General features: G+C 47.4%; 1 protein-coding gene and 1 long non-coding RNA gene across 9 annotated transcripts in view; both read right to left on the reverse strand.

Moving 5' to 3' along the window:
* The window catches only part of GPATCH2L (G-patch domain containing 2 like), a 43912-nt gene extending 40952 nt beyond the window's left edge, over window positions 1-2960 (reverse strand). For all 8 annotated transcript variants that reach the window (XM_066322009.1, XM_066322016.1, XM_066322013.1 and 5 more), the window contains exons 1-3: window positions 2891-2960; window positions 2092-2413; window positions 1312-1982 (exon numbers count right to left, since the gene is read on the reverse strand). In XM_066322009.1, the coding sequence (XP_066178106.1) occupies window positions 1312-1970 (659 nt within the window). In that variant the 5' untranslated portion in view covers window positions 1971-1982; window positions 2092-2413; window positions 2891-2960. The remainder of the gene's footprint in view (window positions 1-1311; window positions 1983-2091; window positions 2414-2890) is intronic.
* Window positions 2961-5202: 2242 nt separating this feature from the next.
* LOC136362991 (uncharacterized) lies at window positions 5203-10735 on the reverse strand. The gene is made up of 3 exons (XR_010743879.1): window positions 10553-10735; window positions 8947-9069; window positions 5203-7140 (listed from the first exon to the last, which is right to left on the reverse strand). It is a non-coding gene; the product is annotated as an uncharacterized lncRNA (long non-coding RNA).
* Between the last annotated feature and the right edge of the window lie 6039 nt (window positions 10736-16774).

The following is a 16774-nucleotide window of genomic DNA, read 5'->3' on the forward strand; positions in this document are numbered from 1 at the left end:
ACCTCAACATATGAATGTCACAACACTTAACTGAACCTCAACAAACGAACAATCATACTGTATCAAAGAGTCAGACTTTTCAAACCTACTCTCCTCTGATAGTGACTATTACAATGCTTGAGAAAAGAACATGGCAACACGACAAATGCAGACTTCTCTGTATGCTACTCTAGCTTTTGGAAATCAGCAGTTCAAAAACTTCCTGAGCGGGATCTTTCATCTCTGGGCTGTAATGTTTAACAGCCCTTGATATATCTATGCTCCACATCTCCCTTTTTGAATGTATCTGAATTTTGATCTCTAAGATGTCCTCCAGTAGAGTTCCAGACATCATGTTTCATGAAAAGGAATACTTTTGGTTGGTTTGTTTGTTTTAAATGTATCCTCAATGTCTGATGTTCTTACACAACGGTAAGTAGAAAATCAGCATCACATTTGGTTTTTGCATGCCATTCATTAAGAAATTTCCTCCATTTAATTCTTAGTAGATGCCTCTTTTCTAACCTGAAAAACCTCTCTGGACAGAAGCAATTTTATGATCCCAAACCTTCGACAGAAAGAATAAAAGTCACGCTTGGGGAAAAAAAAATTCTCAACAGCAACGCAAATTTAGACCATGACATTTACATGTCTCATTTTAATCCCTCGTGATTCTGCCACAAATTCATAGAAGTTCTCCAAAACTGGACACCAAGACATCAGACTACACTGTTTGCACAGGCTCACCTGTAAGTAATGCAAGCTCCCCTCAACCTCTGCATCTTCTCCCCACATTGTCCCCATAGCCAGGCTTTGACAATCAGAGCAAGAGCAGAAATGTAGAACCACAAGTAAGGCTAGACTGAGGTTCATACAGGACCTGCACAGAGGGCTAGCAGTAATGATGGGAGATCTAACCTGTTATCTACTACTACTAATAGGAAATATAGGAAACGCTGAAAACAAGAAATTGAGATCAGTTGGTATTAATCACACAAGTGCCAGCTGTGGGTTTACTCCCCAAACCTTAGGCCAGAATCATGCCACGTTGTAGCTGCAAGGCCACAGACATTTCAGAGGCCTCCTTGTGTAACAGGAGACAGAAACCTACCAGCTTGCCAACTTTTCAAGGAAGCATTCAGGGTTATCATACAGTACTGACAGGAAAGACCTGAAAAAACTCTACAGTTTGGAAGCAGCTGAGATATTTCTCATCTTCAAAAAGAGAGCAGCACTGAATAATTTTAACTTCAAAACCAAGGCACAGCATTTACAAGCAGCTGCAAGCAAGGCAGCCATCTGACTAGCAGAGGGAAGAAACCCAGATCTCACCATTCCGACATGTTTTCATCTGAGCCTTGTTTCTGATCATCAGCTTCACACTCCATCCGCTCCTTCCTTCCCCCGTTGCTGAGGAAGGGCCTGTTCTCTCCTGACTCGCAAAGGCCGTGACTGGATGATGTCCAAGGGGCATTCTCTTTCCAGCGTGAAAGACGCTGTTTCTTGGCTGACTTGAACCTGCAGCCCCTCTCACAGTTCCACTCCGACACCCTGAGCTTTTGCTGGAGACTGGCAGCCACCTCTGATGTCACACGTTTGACCTTCCGTCGGCGCCTGAGAGGTCGGCAGGGCGCGTTCTCTGTAAAGGAGTCTGACTCATGCCACAGGTGTTGCTTGCTCCTCAGCGTGGCACTGAGAGCTGGGTGTCGCTTTGCCACTGCCATGTCGTCAGAGTCACTGAAATTAGCTGTCAGCACCTCACGGCAATCCTTGACAGCTTCGTCCAAGCTCGACTCTGAGGCCTCGCTGTAGCAGCAGGCATGTTCTGCCTGATGTGTGAAGTCTGAGCGCCGTTTACGACCCCGTCTCTTGCGAAGCTGACGCCGCTGCTGCCGCGGGCTTAGGGCCATCTCCTCCCATAGCTCATCCAGTTTGTTTTGCTCTGAAGTCTGCTCTAAAGCTGAGGCCAAGTCATGCACCAGTTCATCCATTGGCAACGCCTACTAAAAATGACAACGAACAATTAGCACAAGGCATAAATGCTGCTACAAACACATCACTGGACTGTAATATGCCATAGCCTTTGTAACATTAATGCAGTTAGACACTTACTTTGAAGTTACCTGGGAGGACCCAATGCAGGACAACTGCCACTTCCTGGGCTAACACACACTTCTTCTTTCTGCAAGGGTTAAATAATCCCTCTTCTAGCCATGGTGGCACAGATCTCTCTCTACTGCAGCAGTTGGGCTGAGTGCTCTCTGTCTGAAAAGGCCTTAAGGTTCATCTTCTGTGTTGAAGCAGCACGCTCAATTACACATCCCAAAGGGTATGGAAGCCTGCAACTAGTTTTTGCTACCCAGCGTCAGTAAGAGAAAGGTCAGCCTGCTTGACAAACAGATTGAGTCTTCCAAAAAGTAGACAAGCAGCAAAGCTGGGAGTAAAGGAGATGATAAAACAGGTAGTTTGCAAGCCAGCAACACTTCAGCAGCAAAGCAAGGCACGCGGGACCCTGGGCTCCTCAGAACAGGGTGTAGGAGACCAAGCCCCAACTCCTACTGCCGGAAAACACCACCCCTACAACCTCAGGGCTGTCAGTGTGCCAATCCCAAAGTCCTGGCGAAGTCTTTCACCTCACAACACCCCTCTCCCTACCCGTACCTCGCAGGGGTGGGATCTCTCTCTCTCCCCCGGGCTCAGACACGCACGGACCCCCAGCCCGGTGCACGACCCACCGCCGCAGGCCGCCTCCCTCAGTCCCCAGCGACCCGGCCGCACTGACTCCCTCCCGTGGGGAGACGCCGCTGCTTCTGCCCGACACCCCCCAGCTTCACCGGGAAAAGCCGGCGAAACTGCCCTCGCCGCCCCGGACGCGGAGCTTCCAGCCGGGCCTCCCCACGACCCCGCTCACCGGCCAGCGCCCCGCTCCGCCGGCCCCTCGTCAGCGCCGCTTCCGGCCTCCCCGGGCCGCTTCCTGCGCCCGCCCCGCCCCGCCCGCGGGCGGAGCCGCCGCCGAGCGCCGGCAGCGCGGCCAGCGGGGCCGGCCCCGACTGCGGGCTGCTGTGCTCCGTGTTTCCGTCTGGGTGTCTGTGCTGGGGCTGCTGTGCTCCCTGCTCCCTTCTGGGTGTGTGTGCTGGGGCTGCTGTGCTCCGTGCTCCCTTCTGGGTGTCTGTGCTGGGGGTACTCCGCTCCCTGCTCCCCTCCGGGAGTCTGTGCTGGGGATACTCCGCTCCCTGCTCCCCTCCGGGGGTCTGTGCTGGGGGTACTCCGCTCTCTGCTCCCTTCTGGGTGTCTGCGCTGGGGGTACTCCGCTCCCTGCTCCCCTCCGGGAGTCTGTGCTGGAGCTGCTGCGCTCCCTTTTTCCTTCTGGGTGTCTGCTGCCGGGGCTGCTGCGCTCCCCGCTCCCCTCCGGGTGTCTGCCGCCCGCGGAGGCATTAGATTCCTTACCTGCCATCGGGGCAGCCCCTTGCTGTATACGTGACCTGTACCTGCTTGGTTATCGTGTTTTGTTTTTGACGGGCAACAAATAAACTTGGTACCCAAGCTGCTCTGTTTGGTTGCTACCACGCTGGTTGTGTGCGTCCTAAATTAAGCTTCACGGTGCTGCTCCCCTCTCCTTAAGGCTTGCATCTCTTTTCCCGTCATGGCAATTTACACATCACCCCCAGCCACCAGAATAAAGCTATAGGTGTGAACCTGCCGACATCCAGTTTTGCGTAACATTTCGGTTTATTTCTCAGCTTTTCATGATGCGTCTTCAGGGGGGTTTGAGTGGGGGCTTTTTTGTTGTTTGGTTTGGTTTCGGGTGGGGTTTTTTTGCTGGGTTTTGTCCTTTGGGTTTTTTGGGGGCGGTTGGTGGTGGTTGTTTGGGGGTTTTGTTCTTTTGGGTTTTGCTTGGTTTTGGTGGGGGTAGGAGTGGCTTTTTTGTTTGGGTTTGTTTTTTTTGTTTTGGGGTGTTTTTTCAGAAGGATGTTTGGGGTTTCCTTCACCAACGTAGCTGCACTCACATTCAGGCCAATACTGGTTCGTTTTTCGTGTAATGTTTTACAAAGCAGCATATTGAAAGTTTTGCCAGAGTCCATACCTATATTATATTTGAGGTATTCTCTTCATTAGTTTTCAAAATTAAATCAAAAGAAAGCAATCAGATTTACTTCAATGTGATTTATTCTATATAAATATACAATGCTGCCTAATGCTCACAGATCTCTTATCCTTTGTATCCTTACTTTTTTCCCCCCACTTCTGTTTATTCCATCACGTTGTCAAGAACAGAAGTTAGTCTGAAAGGGTGATATTTGCCAAGACCACTGCTGCCTCCCTGCTCCCACCACAAAAGACCAGCACTGTGTTTGCTCTTCCTCAGTCCTCTGGCACCCTCCCTGGTTTGTCAAGATACTTCAAAAATAACTGAATCCTTGAGTTTGCCATTGATTCCTACACCCCAATAGGACAAGATTCATTTAGCTTTGCTGAGCTTTCTTCATGCTGTTTATATAACCAGTCCTTTATTCCAGTCTAAGCTGTCATGTTAACATTTTAATTTCCTTTTAGTTCTCCATTACTTCCTTGGAAAAGAAAAAAGAAAAGCAGTCATTAGGTAGGTTTTTTTTGGTTTTTTTTTATCCCATTTCCAATAGCTGACTTGATTAAAGTTACTTTATGTGCACCAACTTTCCTGTAAAATTCTGTCCTTTTGGTTTTTAACCCTTTCTGGGGCAGTAACTCACCTTACTTGCTAGCAGCATTTTGTTTTCCCTGCCAGTTTCCTATTTCTAGTACAGGGGTTTTCTTTTTACTCTCAGATCTGAGAGAAAATCCCTCCTAAAATCTAATCCTGTTTCACCGCTGCAATCCTTTTTCATGCTTCAGGATATAAAACAGCTACAAAAATGTCTGGGTTAGAGAGAAACTCCCCTGATGGGAAGGTTATTCTGTAAACATCACTTCAGAGCTTCTTACCCCTTCATTTCAAGCTCTCCATACTGGCTGCCATTCCAGGCAGGATAACAAACCAGACAAACAACTGTGTACAAGAAATCCTGTATTCAGATGTCCTGGGGAGATGGCAGCAGATGCCCACTCTAATTTCTCTTATTTTCCCCTCATTTCTCAACTAGTTCTCTCCTGTTTCTCTAGGTCAACAAAATGTTTTGCAACTGGTATAAATTTTACTTCACCTCTCCATTATTTTTTTCCCCACATTCAACACTCAAACACAAATTTCTGCAGACGATGTCAGCATTTGGCCTGGGTGAAGACAACATACTGACATGCAGGGTCCATTTTCTGTGAGAGAGCAAGGGCAAAGGCAAGAGACAGGATAAAAGTGCTCTCGCAATTGCAAGAGTCCCAAGAACTAAAACAGTGCCACAAAGGAGCACTGATGTGTATGGGGGAAAAATCAGAAAATTTGGAATAAGAGTTCAAGAAATATAATGAGGCAGTTGGGATAATCTGGTTTTGAGCAGTTTATGGTAATTCTGTCCAGTCTTATAAGGTTCACCCTGACATGGATGGGTCAGCAAAAGTAAATTTTGAACCCTTGCCTGCATTCAACTTGATCCCACATCCCTGGCAAATTATTTACTCTGTGCACTTTGTAGGTTGCCTGAATGGGAACTGGCCCAACTTCTAAGTTTCGCTCATGAAATGCTCCAGGACTACGCAATGTTCAGCACTCTTGTCCCACACGGACTGTCATCCGTCACTGGGCTTTGTAAAAACGGGTTGGTTTATCCCTGCCCGGAGTCTGCAGTCACCTGTGCTGAAGTGCTGCAGGGCCTGGAGGCAGGAGAAGGGATTGTGAGTGGTGAGGGATGTTTCTGAGGCTTGGCTGGATGCTCTGTGCTCGTGGTGGCAGTGCCTTGGCCCAGCTCCGTCCCCGGTGGGCAGCAGGAGCCATCAGGAGGATGGCGAGAGCGGCAGGGTCATCGCTCTGCCCCGGCAAACGCTCTGCCTACTCCCATGGCACTTTCCAGCAAAACCTTCCAGGGGTTAAAAGGAAAAAAGAGAGACAGAAAGGGGACAAGAGACAAAGGGAGGAATAAAGTCAAAAAATGTGCCGTGAAGCTTCTTGCAGCAAAATGCGGAGAAAGTCATTTCCAACTTCTTTCATCTCAGAGATGAAGCCACTAAATAAAAGGGCAGCGCAGAACACAAGGGCTTTTAATCTGTCTCATCTCCTTCATAATAACTGCAAATTTTCCCTGGGCTCCTGGGAGTGAGCCTCTTTCCTCTGTCTTTGCCTTATCTCCCCCCTCCATATTTCAGAGCCGGCTCGGCTCCCCTCTCTCGGCTGCCCCCGGCCCAGTCTCCGAAAGGCCTGTGGGATCCGCCAGCTCCCAGGGCCTCATTGTTCCCGGCTTGGGAGGAAGCTCAGGGAGGGAATTGAAGGCAAGTCAAAGGGAAACGGCATCATCGCTGCTTCATTAATGGGAACCTTTCAGCAGAAAACATATCAGAGCGAGGTCTTTTCAGAGGCAGTAATTAGCAATTTGGAGCCTTCCCCCCTCAGGAGATGCAGCTGCGATCTAACAAGTGGGAGCAGTGCTCGCCTCCTTTTACGCTTCGTATTTATTGTTTTTCATTTTCTCCATCTTCCTTCCATTGTCCGGCCTCCTCCTCATGGCCAGATAAGGGCCCTTTATTAATCACTCTCTTTTAATTCTTCATTAATGATAATAACTTTCTCTGGTGTGCGAAGAGGAGTTAATCTTTCCTGGGTATTGAGAAAGGACAGGGCTGAAAAGGAAGGGAGGGAGGCAGTGAGGGAGGGAGAAGTGCACAGTGGACAAGGCTGTGCTGCCATTCTTCCTTCCTGCCCCACCACCTGGAAGGAGTTTCTGAAGACTTTGGCTGTCAAGTTGCAAGTTGCCCACTGGAAAATCTTGAGCTATCAGTTTGGTCCAGCTGTGTGGGTGTGGTGGGATGTACCCTCTCTCAGAGAGCCAGTCCTTATCAGAAATAGGTGTACATTGGCCAGAAGGAGAGACCTTCTCTGTGCATCTTTGCCAAACACCCATATCACACACACCAGCATCTTGGTGTGACTAACCAGCTGTGCCTGCTTGTCTTGGAAGGACACTCCCTCAGACGCCTTCAAAGCCCAGTTTCCAAACTCCAAGTTGAAACAGCACCTGAAAGTGACAGAAATGGCATCTGGGAGGCTGTGCACATGTCAAGACCCTTCTAGGAACTTCTCCCTGGGAGCTGGTACAGTCTGCCTTGGATTGCTCCCATCTGGAGTCGCAGTCCACCAACGTGGACATTTGTGTGAGGTGACCAGTGCCAGGCTGGCTCAGCATGGACAGCCCAGTGACAAAAGCTGGGTGAAAATGGCAAGGAGAAGTCTGTCACGGAGGCTTTGGCTATGTGTGTAAAGCAACAGTCGCTGAATATCAGCCCCAAGAACATAGCTAGGGAGGATCCAAACACACTTACAGAGCTCAGCTTCTTTTCCTGGTGTTTTGTACCACTGGGTTCATACAAACCCCTGCTAGTAAAGGCCGTGCAAACTGATCTAGTGATAGCTTTAGTGGTGGACCTTTCTGAGTAACTGGGCATGCCATTATCAGTTAAGAATATTGTAGTACTACCGAATATGATGAAAAAGGGCAAGAATTCCACTGTCACCAGCATAGGTGGCTCCACATCATCACTGAGGATTATCAGTTTGGCAACAGTGAGAAACGCTGAGGGAAGGGAACAAATGACATGCAGAGAGCTCAGGAACTTCAGTGCAGAAGCTCAAGCAAATCTGTTGATTGCAGAGACAGCTTTGTGTCCTTTCCTTACAGAGTGGGTCATATTCTAGCTAAACATTCCCGTATCATTCCATGGATGTTGCCAAAGAAGCCAGTAACAGTTCAAATCAGTGATTCCCATAGGCCTGGAAAAAATGAGTCACCACATGCTCCTGTGTCACAGGTTACCCCAACACCAGCAATATCACTGCGTGCTGATCTGAGGCATTTGTTTGGCAGCACTGGGAAAGAGTAAGGAAACCAAGCTGCTGAGGGAGTCAGGGCAGGAGTGGGGAGAGACAGCAGGAGAAAAAAAAAAGGAAATTTGGTGTTTTCTCTTCTTTGGTTTTATTTGCAGGACAAATATCCAGTCTGCATTCTTTTACAGACCACAGCAGTAAATACTTGTTTCTCTACAGTCAAAGCTCTTGCTTTTGACCCAACACCAGGACTCTTGCCAGAAGCTGTGGAACAGACAGGGCCAGTTTATTTCTGGTTACTGTTCTACAAGCATCATGTGGTGTTTCCCTAATATGCTCTGGTTTCCGAGTGTCTTTGACAGTGCAGTAATGCTCAGGCCTATATTTATGTAATCTGCTGCCAGAATCTTTGGCATCCATTAATATGGACTTTAAGGATTGCTGATAGTCCTGATGATTAGAGGTGACCTGTATTTCAACGTCCTTTGACAGGCCTGTGCTTTATTTCCAGGGTCTCTAATGCACTCTTCAGAGATGTTTAAAAGGACTTTCTAGCTATGAACATGAAGTAATACAGAAAGTGGGGCTGGCTTGTCTGCAAAAATATTTTAATCTTGCAGTGAGTCAGCCTAGTCCCACTAAACGTGGTCTGGATTTTAGGTTTTATTATTTTCCCACAGCACCTCTACATTAGACCAAAATGCTTCACTTGTGCCCAGCAAAAGAAAGAGGTTTTCACGCTGTACAGCAACAAATTGATTTTAAAACATGTATCTTTTCTTCAGACTCACTGAATCAGATCTTCTCTGGTCTAGCACTGCTCTCCTGCACTGGAAGACCAGCAGGGCCTACCAAATCCTCCTCCACCCTTTCTGCCCCAGTAGATGCTCTGGACCTGCTGGAACTGGTCCATCCACATCCTTCATACATGTGGCAGTGGATAGACAAAGTCTGCATGGTGGAGACAGAGTGAGCTGAAGTGAGGGGAGCCAGAAGGTTTGTAGGACCTGATGTTTATGAACTCCACCACTGCTACCAGCTGGCTGAGCAATTACCATGTGCAGGATACAGTGCTGGGACTTGTGACAAGGTGCCACTTCTGCTGATTTGGCCAAGTCAAGCTCCTGATTGCTGTGAAGAGTACACTAAATATAGGTGTGAGGCAATGTAAAACAAACGTGATTATTGCTGTGACAGGCAAGAGACAAAGTGTCACAGATGCAGAGTTCCTCTGGCAAGAAATTAAAATGAAATCTGCTTTACTTGGATTCTTCCATGGAAAGGATAGCAAGAAGGATGTTAATGCTGTAACTTGAAAGCGAGAACTAAATAAAAAGAGAAACAGAGGGCAAGCAAGGCAGGAACTAAAGAACCACTAAATAAATTGCAGAATTCCCCTCAACCTTGCAACAGAAAGTCTGGTCATGAAACTACTCATAGAGATGATATCTAGCATGTTGTATTTTATAATTTTGCTGTATTTGGCAGTTGATCAAGGACTTCTGTAGAATGATCTGGGTTCTTACTGGAGTTCCTGTCTACCTGCCATTGCTGATGTAAAAACAGCAGCCTCAGAGACACGCAGAGGGGCACTTAGCAGTCTACCAGCCAGCCACAGGGAGCTGACTAAACCTCCTGAGGATGCTTTAATGTTCAGAAAAGAAGCACATTTGCCATGGCAGCAGAGAGCAGGCTGTGATACCAGTGATGCTGGTGAGGGCTGGAGCATTGTGGATGTTAATGTGGGTGGGCAGGAACTGAGTGCTAGCTTGCCCTCAGCAAGAACAAGTGGTGTTTCAAAATCCATAGGCCTCAAAGCAATCCAGCAGAGCCAAGTGTGGGGATCACCCACAAGGGCAGGTAAAGCCTCGAGGAGGCTGGAATTATGTCTTTTGCAGTTAGAATGATTGCAGGTTTTACTTCCTGAAAGTCCTCTATGGCCTCTCCCGTTCATTCCTCCCCTGTTGTCCTTGCATCTTGTGATTATCCTGTTTGCTTCAGTGCGATCAACTGGTACAAAGGACAGCAGGTCTTATGTAGATAGATCTGCAGGGCATGTCACAAGTCTGCATGAAGTGGGCAGGCAGGGGTTGCTATAAGGCCTTACTGAGTGCATTGTCCTTCCTTATTTTAGGGGAAGGTGAAGGTGTCCTGTTCCATGGGTGTCTGAACTGGACTGGGTGTTTCAGCCAGGAGTACACTTGTTGGCTGGCATCTGTATGTTCGGCTGGGCCAGATGGCTTTTTTAAAACATGGAGCTATTTTACATATGGGATCCATAAATGTGTAGTTTTAGAAAGCAACCAAGAGGACAGCATTTTCTGAGTCACATGCAACAGCAACTACACCCCTGCCCCAGGCTGTGCTTAACCTCTCCCTGCCCTCCAGAACAGCCTGCAGCTAAGGCTTTCTTCCCTTATCTCCATGTACTTATTTATTCCTCTACCACTACTTTTTTTTGGGCACAGCATATTTGCGTTGACTCCTTGCCTCTTGTTCAAAACCCAAGTAGGACTGGTGAAAGCCCCTGCCTCTGGAGAAGATCCTGCTCGCTGTCTTAGCTGGCACTAAGCTAATGGACTTCCACAGCCATTCCCAGCACTGCACTCAGGCGTCCCCTTCTCCTACCTCATGCTGTGCCTGGGGAAGCCTGGGGTGTTGACATTGCCAAGCCTTTCGGAGGGTTGAGAGCTCTTCGTGGTAAGGAAGAACGCAGCAGCGTGGATCTGTGGGAAGGGGGAAGGGAGCAGTCCTGACAATCCCCTTCGAATTATAAACATATCCTCTTTAAATACATTTCTAAGGATAACATTTGTATTACTGCGTCCTGTGGCTGCTGATAGGGCCCTGCTTATCGCCTCGGTCTCTCCTCCTTTCTCTGGGCTCTGCTGGGAAAGGTCCCTATCTGGAACCGAGCTGGCAATCCTCCGCCAGGCAATTGTTTCAGTCCAGGGGAAAAATTAATTTCTGCCTATCGTTAATTGAGAGAATTGTGTGGAGAACTGGAAGGGGGGTTGATGGGGGAGTGGGGGATGGAGTGGGGAAGAGAGAGATCGTGTTATTAACAGTGTCCCTTTCATAACCAAATACCCTGATTTCCATCAGTGAGATGAGAGGCTCATTACAGCAAGAAGGTGATTAGAGAACTTGGAGGAGCTATCAGGCTAAGCAGGAGAGTGGTAGGGAATTCGGGAGGGACTCCCAGAAGCTGCACCAACCAACCATCCCCTCTCACCCTCACTGCCATCTCCTCCACCCCTCTTCTCCATGTCAGCACCAGTGACCCCATACTCACATCTGAGGAAAAAGCAATGAAGAAGTTCCACAGATCAGCAGTTTTAGTGGCCCAAGAGATGCTTTATGTGGTGGCAGAGCCTTCACACTCTAAACAAAAGGCCACTGGAGCTGTTGGCTCCTAAAGGGCCAGCTGACAGCTCATCCTAAATGCCTTTCCCTGATGGCCAAAGAAGAAGATGCACAAGTATTGGCCTCTCTCCCAGCTACATGAGGAGGCCATGCATGGCCATTCAGTGTCTCACATTAGCTGATCCCTCAACAGGTGGATAAAAACTAGGACCTTTGACAAATCACTCACAGAAATTATGTACAAGGGGAGAAAAACTATCCCCTACTGTACTGTGATCCAACTTTTGCGCTCCTCTTTCTGTGTGTGCCTCCTGAGGTATTTGCTCTATTCCAGAGGTATCAGTGCTGTGATACAGCCCACCAGCCCCCAAGCCATCTCATGTACCATGTTTATGTCTTCATGAATTTCCTGTCCTTCACCTCACAATCACTCCCCTGACAAATAGCTACAGAATCCCCTTGATTCCTGACATTGCTAGAAATAACTTTCTCCCTCTTTGTGAAGATAAGCAGCCTTGAAAATTCATCCAGCCCACATAAACACTAGGGGATGAGGCTAGGATCAAAAGTTGAACTCCCACCTTGAATGTGAACGATTCTATGAAAAAAACCCCATTACTTTAATTTTCATTCCTTTTTCAATATAAAACTTTGGTATCCCAGACAAATTTTGAGTGGACGGGAAGACAATAATGTTTCTGCTAAATTAGAGTAATATAACCTATTACTCCCATGGTTAATATTAGGTAATGCTTTAGTTATTATGAATTTTTTGATTGTTAGTCTGTTGCAAATAATGTACTTGAGACTGTCAAAAATCCGGTTTTGAGATGATAAAGGATCTTTGACAAGGTCCATATGGGAGAAAAAAGCTGCAATAGAGAAGTCAGTGTGGACTGAGCAGCTGCAGTTTGAAAAAAACTGTGGGGTCTCAACTCTCATCTTCCTTTGACAAAAGCCATTCCTCTAGATTCAAGATGAGGGGCAGATTGTCCCACTCTCTAGGCTGCAGGAAAATCAATCCAGCATAAGACTCATAATAAATTGATGTAAAACCAGTAACACTTCTCACCTAGATCACACAGGATCTGCCATGAAGGCAGACAGAAGTGCTCATTGTCACAGTGTATAAAGTTCTGCATAGAGTAGCACAAATAATCTCTCCCAACTCCCAAACCAGGCAGATCTCCTACCCCTTCTTAGCTTAATCCCATCTGTGCGTGACCATGTGTTGAGTTTTTGTAATCTCCAGCTCCTCAGGGCAATCCAGACAGAAGCAGAGGGAAGCAGACCCTCCACATAAGGCAAGGCCTCCCATTTAGCATCAAGTTTCATTGCTGACAAATAGAGGACATGTCCAGGAATATCTGGTCTCTTGAAAAGCAAGCTGAAGGCATGGTGATCACCTAGATCCATCCAGTCCTTAGCAAGTTCTCTTCATGCACTTATTCCCATGAGAAAATCGTTGGCAATGAGCAAATCATTAACAGATGGATAAAAATAATGGTTAAAAATCATTAACAGATGGATAAAGGTCCAGAACCAGAGTTAGAAATCTTTGAAGCCAGAATGATTTATGGAAGTCTGTATATATAGCTTTTTTAAATGAAGTGTACTTTTCCTGCTGTTTTCTTGTGCAAATCACTAGTAAAATGGAAATGGAGAAGAATGTTTGCCATAAAAAGCCTGTGTGTTGAAATTCTGGGTTATTCATGTTGTCTTCTTCTAATGATGCTGAAGGCTAAGCTTAAAATTTCTAAAATCACCAGTCAACTAATTCATACAGAATCTTCCTCTTTATTAGGAGGTACCTCTGGACTGATAAAGTGGATAATAAGGCCAACATAGGCTTCATGCCAGCCCCTCAGCTAATCTGACCTCTGCCCAGAGGGGTTCTGGAGACAAACTACAACAGCACAACAGGCAGTCTGACCCAGGGGCTAAGCACTCCACCCTGGCAGTTGAACCCAAATACCCTCTCACCAAGCCTTAAACACTGAGACTCCACTGAGACTGCTATAAATTGGTAGCCTCCAGCTTTGGATATCCAGTCTAAGTTATCATCCTGCACTCACATTGCCCAGGTTCTCTTCAAGTGAGTAAGTCTAGGCCTTGCATCCGAAACAAAAAGTGATCAAATATTTGAAAAACACTCTGCTGCTATCTTTTTTTCTTCATTAGACAGTATTCTGTCACCAGCTTTGCAAGGCTTCAGCAATGAGGTCTGAGGAAGAGCTTGTCTGGCTGCTTCTCATCTCTCCCTCTCTCTCTGTTTGTCTCTCTCCCTCTGTAGCCCATCAGAAAACAGAGAAGGGGAGAGATTGCATGGTTAGCCTCCAGCTAAATCTATCCCAGTTGAAGGCTGTGCATTGTCAATTCTATGACTAGAGTCAGCTTTAAAGAGAGCGTAACTGAATGCCACCGAAGCATTTGGATATATTTTAGCAAGTAAGAAGAAAGGTCCCCCCTGCTCTTCCCCCAGCTAATCCTCTGATACCCTTCCTGGTGCTCACACTGCTTGGAGATTGCTGGGTGATGTAGAGGCCATAGAAATGGTTACATGAGTCTTTGAAGAGAAGGGGATAAGGATGGTAGTACTGAAAATAAGTCCATAAGGCAACTCCATGCTCTGATGATCTCTGCTATTCCAGGAAACCCCAGAGCAAGGCAAAGTGGGACAGACCCTATTCTGACATTGGGAACATGTATTTTCCAGCGTATTTCTTCCAGTTTGGTCCATAGAAAGAAGTAAGATTAGCCAAAGTAATGGAATGAAAGAAAGTATGACACCCACACAAAGAGGGACAGGTAAGCAAGCAGAGAATGTGAGAGAACTTCAGGAAGAAGAGTTTGAAAAACAGATATGTGACTACAGAGGGAGAAGAGTAAGGGTGAATTAGACAGAGAGAGATGGAGACGTGGACTTTGGAGGAAAGAGCATAACGGGAGAAAGGAGGGGGCAAAGTCTGAGGCACTCAGTGAGTTCAGAACAATCTCTATTCTCTACAGCACTTTCTGTTTAAAAAAATAAAAAAGGAATGATGGAGAAGGGGAGAGAGTCAGACAAGTTTAATGATGTGTGTTCAAAGCTCAGATTGGAAAAATGACAGAGAAAAGCAGCCTGTTTCGGCTCTAATAAATTGTTCTTTGCTGTAAGAGACGCCTGTCGCAGCATTAATACAGGGCCCTAATACACGGGTCAGGGTTAAGTAATTTTCTCCGGCAACTTAAGCGAATAATGAAGCTGGCAGCGGCTAGTGGCGCAGTGGGAGAGATGGCCCGGGCCGCCGGCACTTTGTCTTCATTTATTATGCCAGCTCTCATGATTTGGGTACTGGCTGCAGCGACGGGAAGCCTCCGCCGAGGAGATATCGCTTCATTTCGGCAAGGTAATGAAAGCTGGGATGGGGGGAGGATAAACCAATTTGCTGGCTGACATGGGAAGGAGTGATTTGCAGACCTGGGTAGGGGAGGGGGGTGACCAAGCAGGAGGAAGCACAAGGCTAAACCAAGGGGGGTGCTCAAGGCCCTTCCTTAGATAATGGCACCATGTGTTTATGGGGAGGGCAATGGAGCAGGACCAAGCAGGAGGGGATAGTGGATCTGGAATGCAGCAAAAGTGTGTGGGGAGCAGGGAAGAGCCACCAGGAGGAACAGTGGGTGCAGAAGAGACTGATGGAGGAGGAAGGAGCAGGCACAGGTCCAAGGGCTGATGGAAGTGGTTGCTGGAGTAAAGTAGAAGTCCATGTAATGGTGGGATGATGGAAGACAAGCAGAAAGCAGACATACTGGGGGAGGCAGGAAGAAGCAGGGTGAAAGGGAGAGCAAGGAATGTTGTCCTGTCACTGTGGGGAAGGGAAATGCTCACAAGCAACTTGTCTAAGGCATAGATACTCAGGAAATGCAGTACTGGAGCTCACTGAAGTCTCTCCCCACTAAGCCTATCAGTCTTCTCATGAGGAAAAACTCCACATGAAGTCTAAGGCAACCCTGCAGCCACATCTCCAAGAAGAGAGGAACTCACTCTCTTGCACTCCCATCCCCACCACATGGACATAGGAAATCCATCTCCAAGTGTACTTCCTCAAAGCAGATTAGTAACAATTTTGTGGCTTAGTTCCCAAAACGTGTCACTCTGACCAACCTGGGCTTACAGTTTGCATGCTCACAGTTCCCTCTGATTACCCCTGCATTGCCATCCTCACATCCTCACTCATATATCCTGAGAGGATATATGCCTAGCAGCTAGGATTGCAGCATAGTCCCTGCTTTAAAACACATGAATGATTCAGAGAACATCCCTAAGTCCTTCAACCTCCAGGCTCCCCACTCCCAAAACATTGAAGGGAAAGGAGACATCAGAGCTCTGGCAGAGTCAAATCTGGAACTCTTACACTTTCCTTCCCTCCCCCGCTTCTCGATGTGGGTTAAGGATTTCCAAAAAGGACCAAGTGTTGAAGGCTTAACACTGCAGTCTCTGGAGAAGCAGGCCAATTTCACACTAATCTTCCCCATGAAGGGAGAGAGCATAGGAAGCAAGAATTACATCAAAGAGAAGTTAATGCTGAGAAGCAGGCGACAAAAAGGAGCTGCTTTCAGTTTCAAATGAATACACACAGCTGGATTAAGAGATCAGGCAGCTCAAAGCCTGTATCACAAGCTTTGGTACCCAGGATTTAGCCAGCAGGGAAGAGTTCTGATCTGGGCACTCTTTTGAAAGGAGAGGAGAGTCTTTATGGAGCACTGCAGGTATTTGAGAAGAGCTGGGAAGAAGACAGGAAGGCTGATCTCTTGTTCTGGCCTGTGTTGACCTCTTCTAATAGATAGTATGTCAGACTCAGGTAATGAGGTTTGCACAGCCTACATAGCTCCTGAAGCCTTCTGGTTAGTGAACAGTTACCCCATCATCTCCCCCTGCTCTGCAAAGCCCTCCTTCCCTCTTTGGTCTGGGGCATTGCAGATCTGCAAGAGGAATAGCCCTCCAGGTGCTGAAACACGGGCAGTCCCTTCCTGCATTGCAAGATTTGTGTTCAGCTTCCAATTCAACTCACAAAGGCAGCTGAGCTCCCTATAATATAAAACACACCCTCCAGAGGACAGGAAAGCAGAGGGTGATTGCAGTAATGTGTCTGTTGTCCCATTTTAAGTGGTGCCAAAGTGAGTCCCAGCGCGCTCCCCCCCGCGGGAGCCTGACAGGTGTAAATCCTGCGATGAATGAAGGCACCGAGCCCTGTAAAGCTGGTGTCTCTCCACGCATCTCCGCTCTGATTGACTTGTCGGCTCTCTGAGGCTGACTCTATCAGCTCCTTGCTGCCTCCAATTCCAGGCGTGATTTAGTTTGGAGATGAGAGGTGACAGTTAACATTGGTACTCGTCAGTGTAGATCAGACACAGTCACGCTGTCTTCTCCTGGCTCACTTCCTCACCTCCTCCCCCATGCTTCCCACCCCTCTGGTGTCTCCCACTCCTATCTGTTGCTCTCAT

This window comes from Sylvia atricapilla, chromosome 6 (assembly GCF_009819655.1).
Source record: "Sylvia atricapilla isolate bSylAtr1 chromosome 6, bSylAtr1.pri, whole genome shotgun sequence".
In the NCBI taxonomy this organism is placed as follows: Eukaryota; Metazoa; Chordata; class Aves; order Passeriformes; family Sylviidae; genus Sylvia; species Sylvia atricapilla.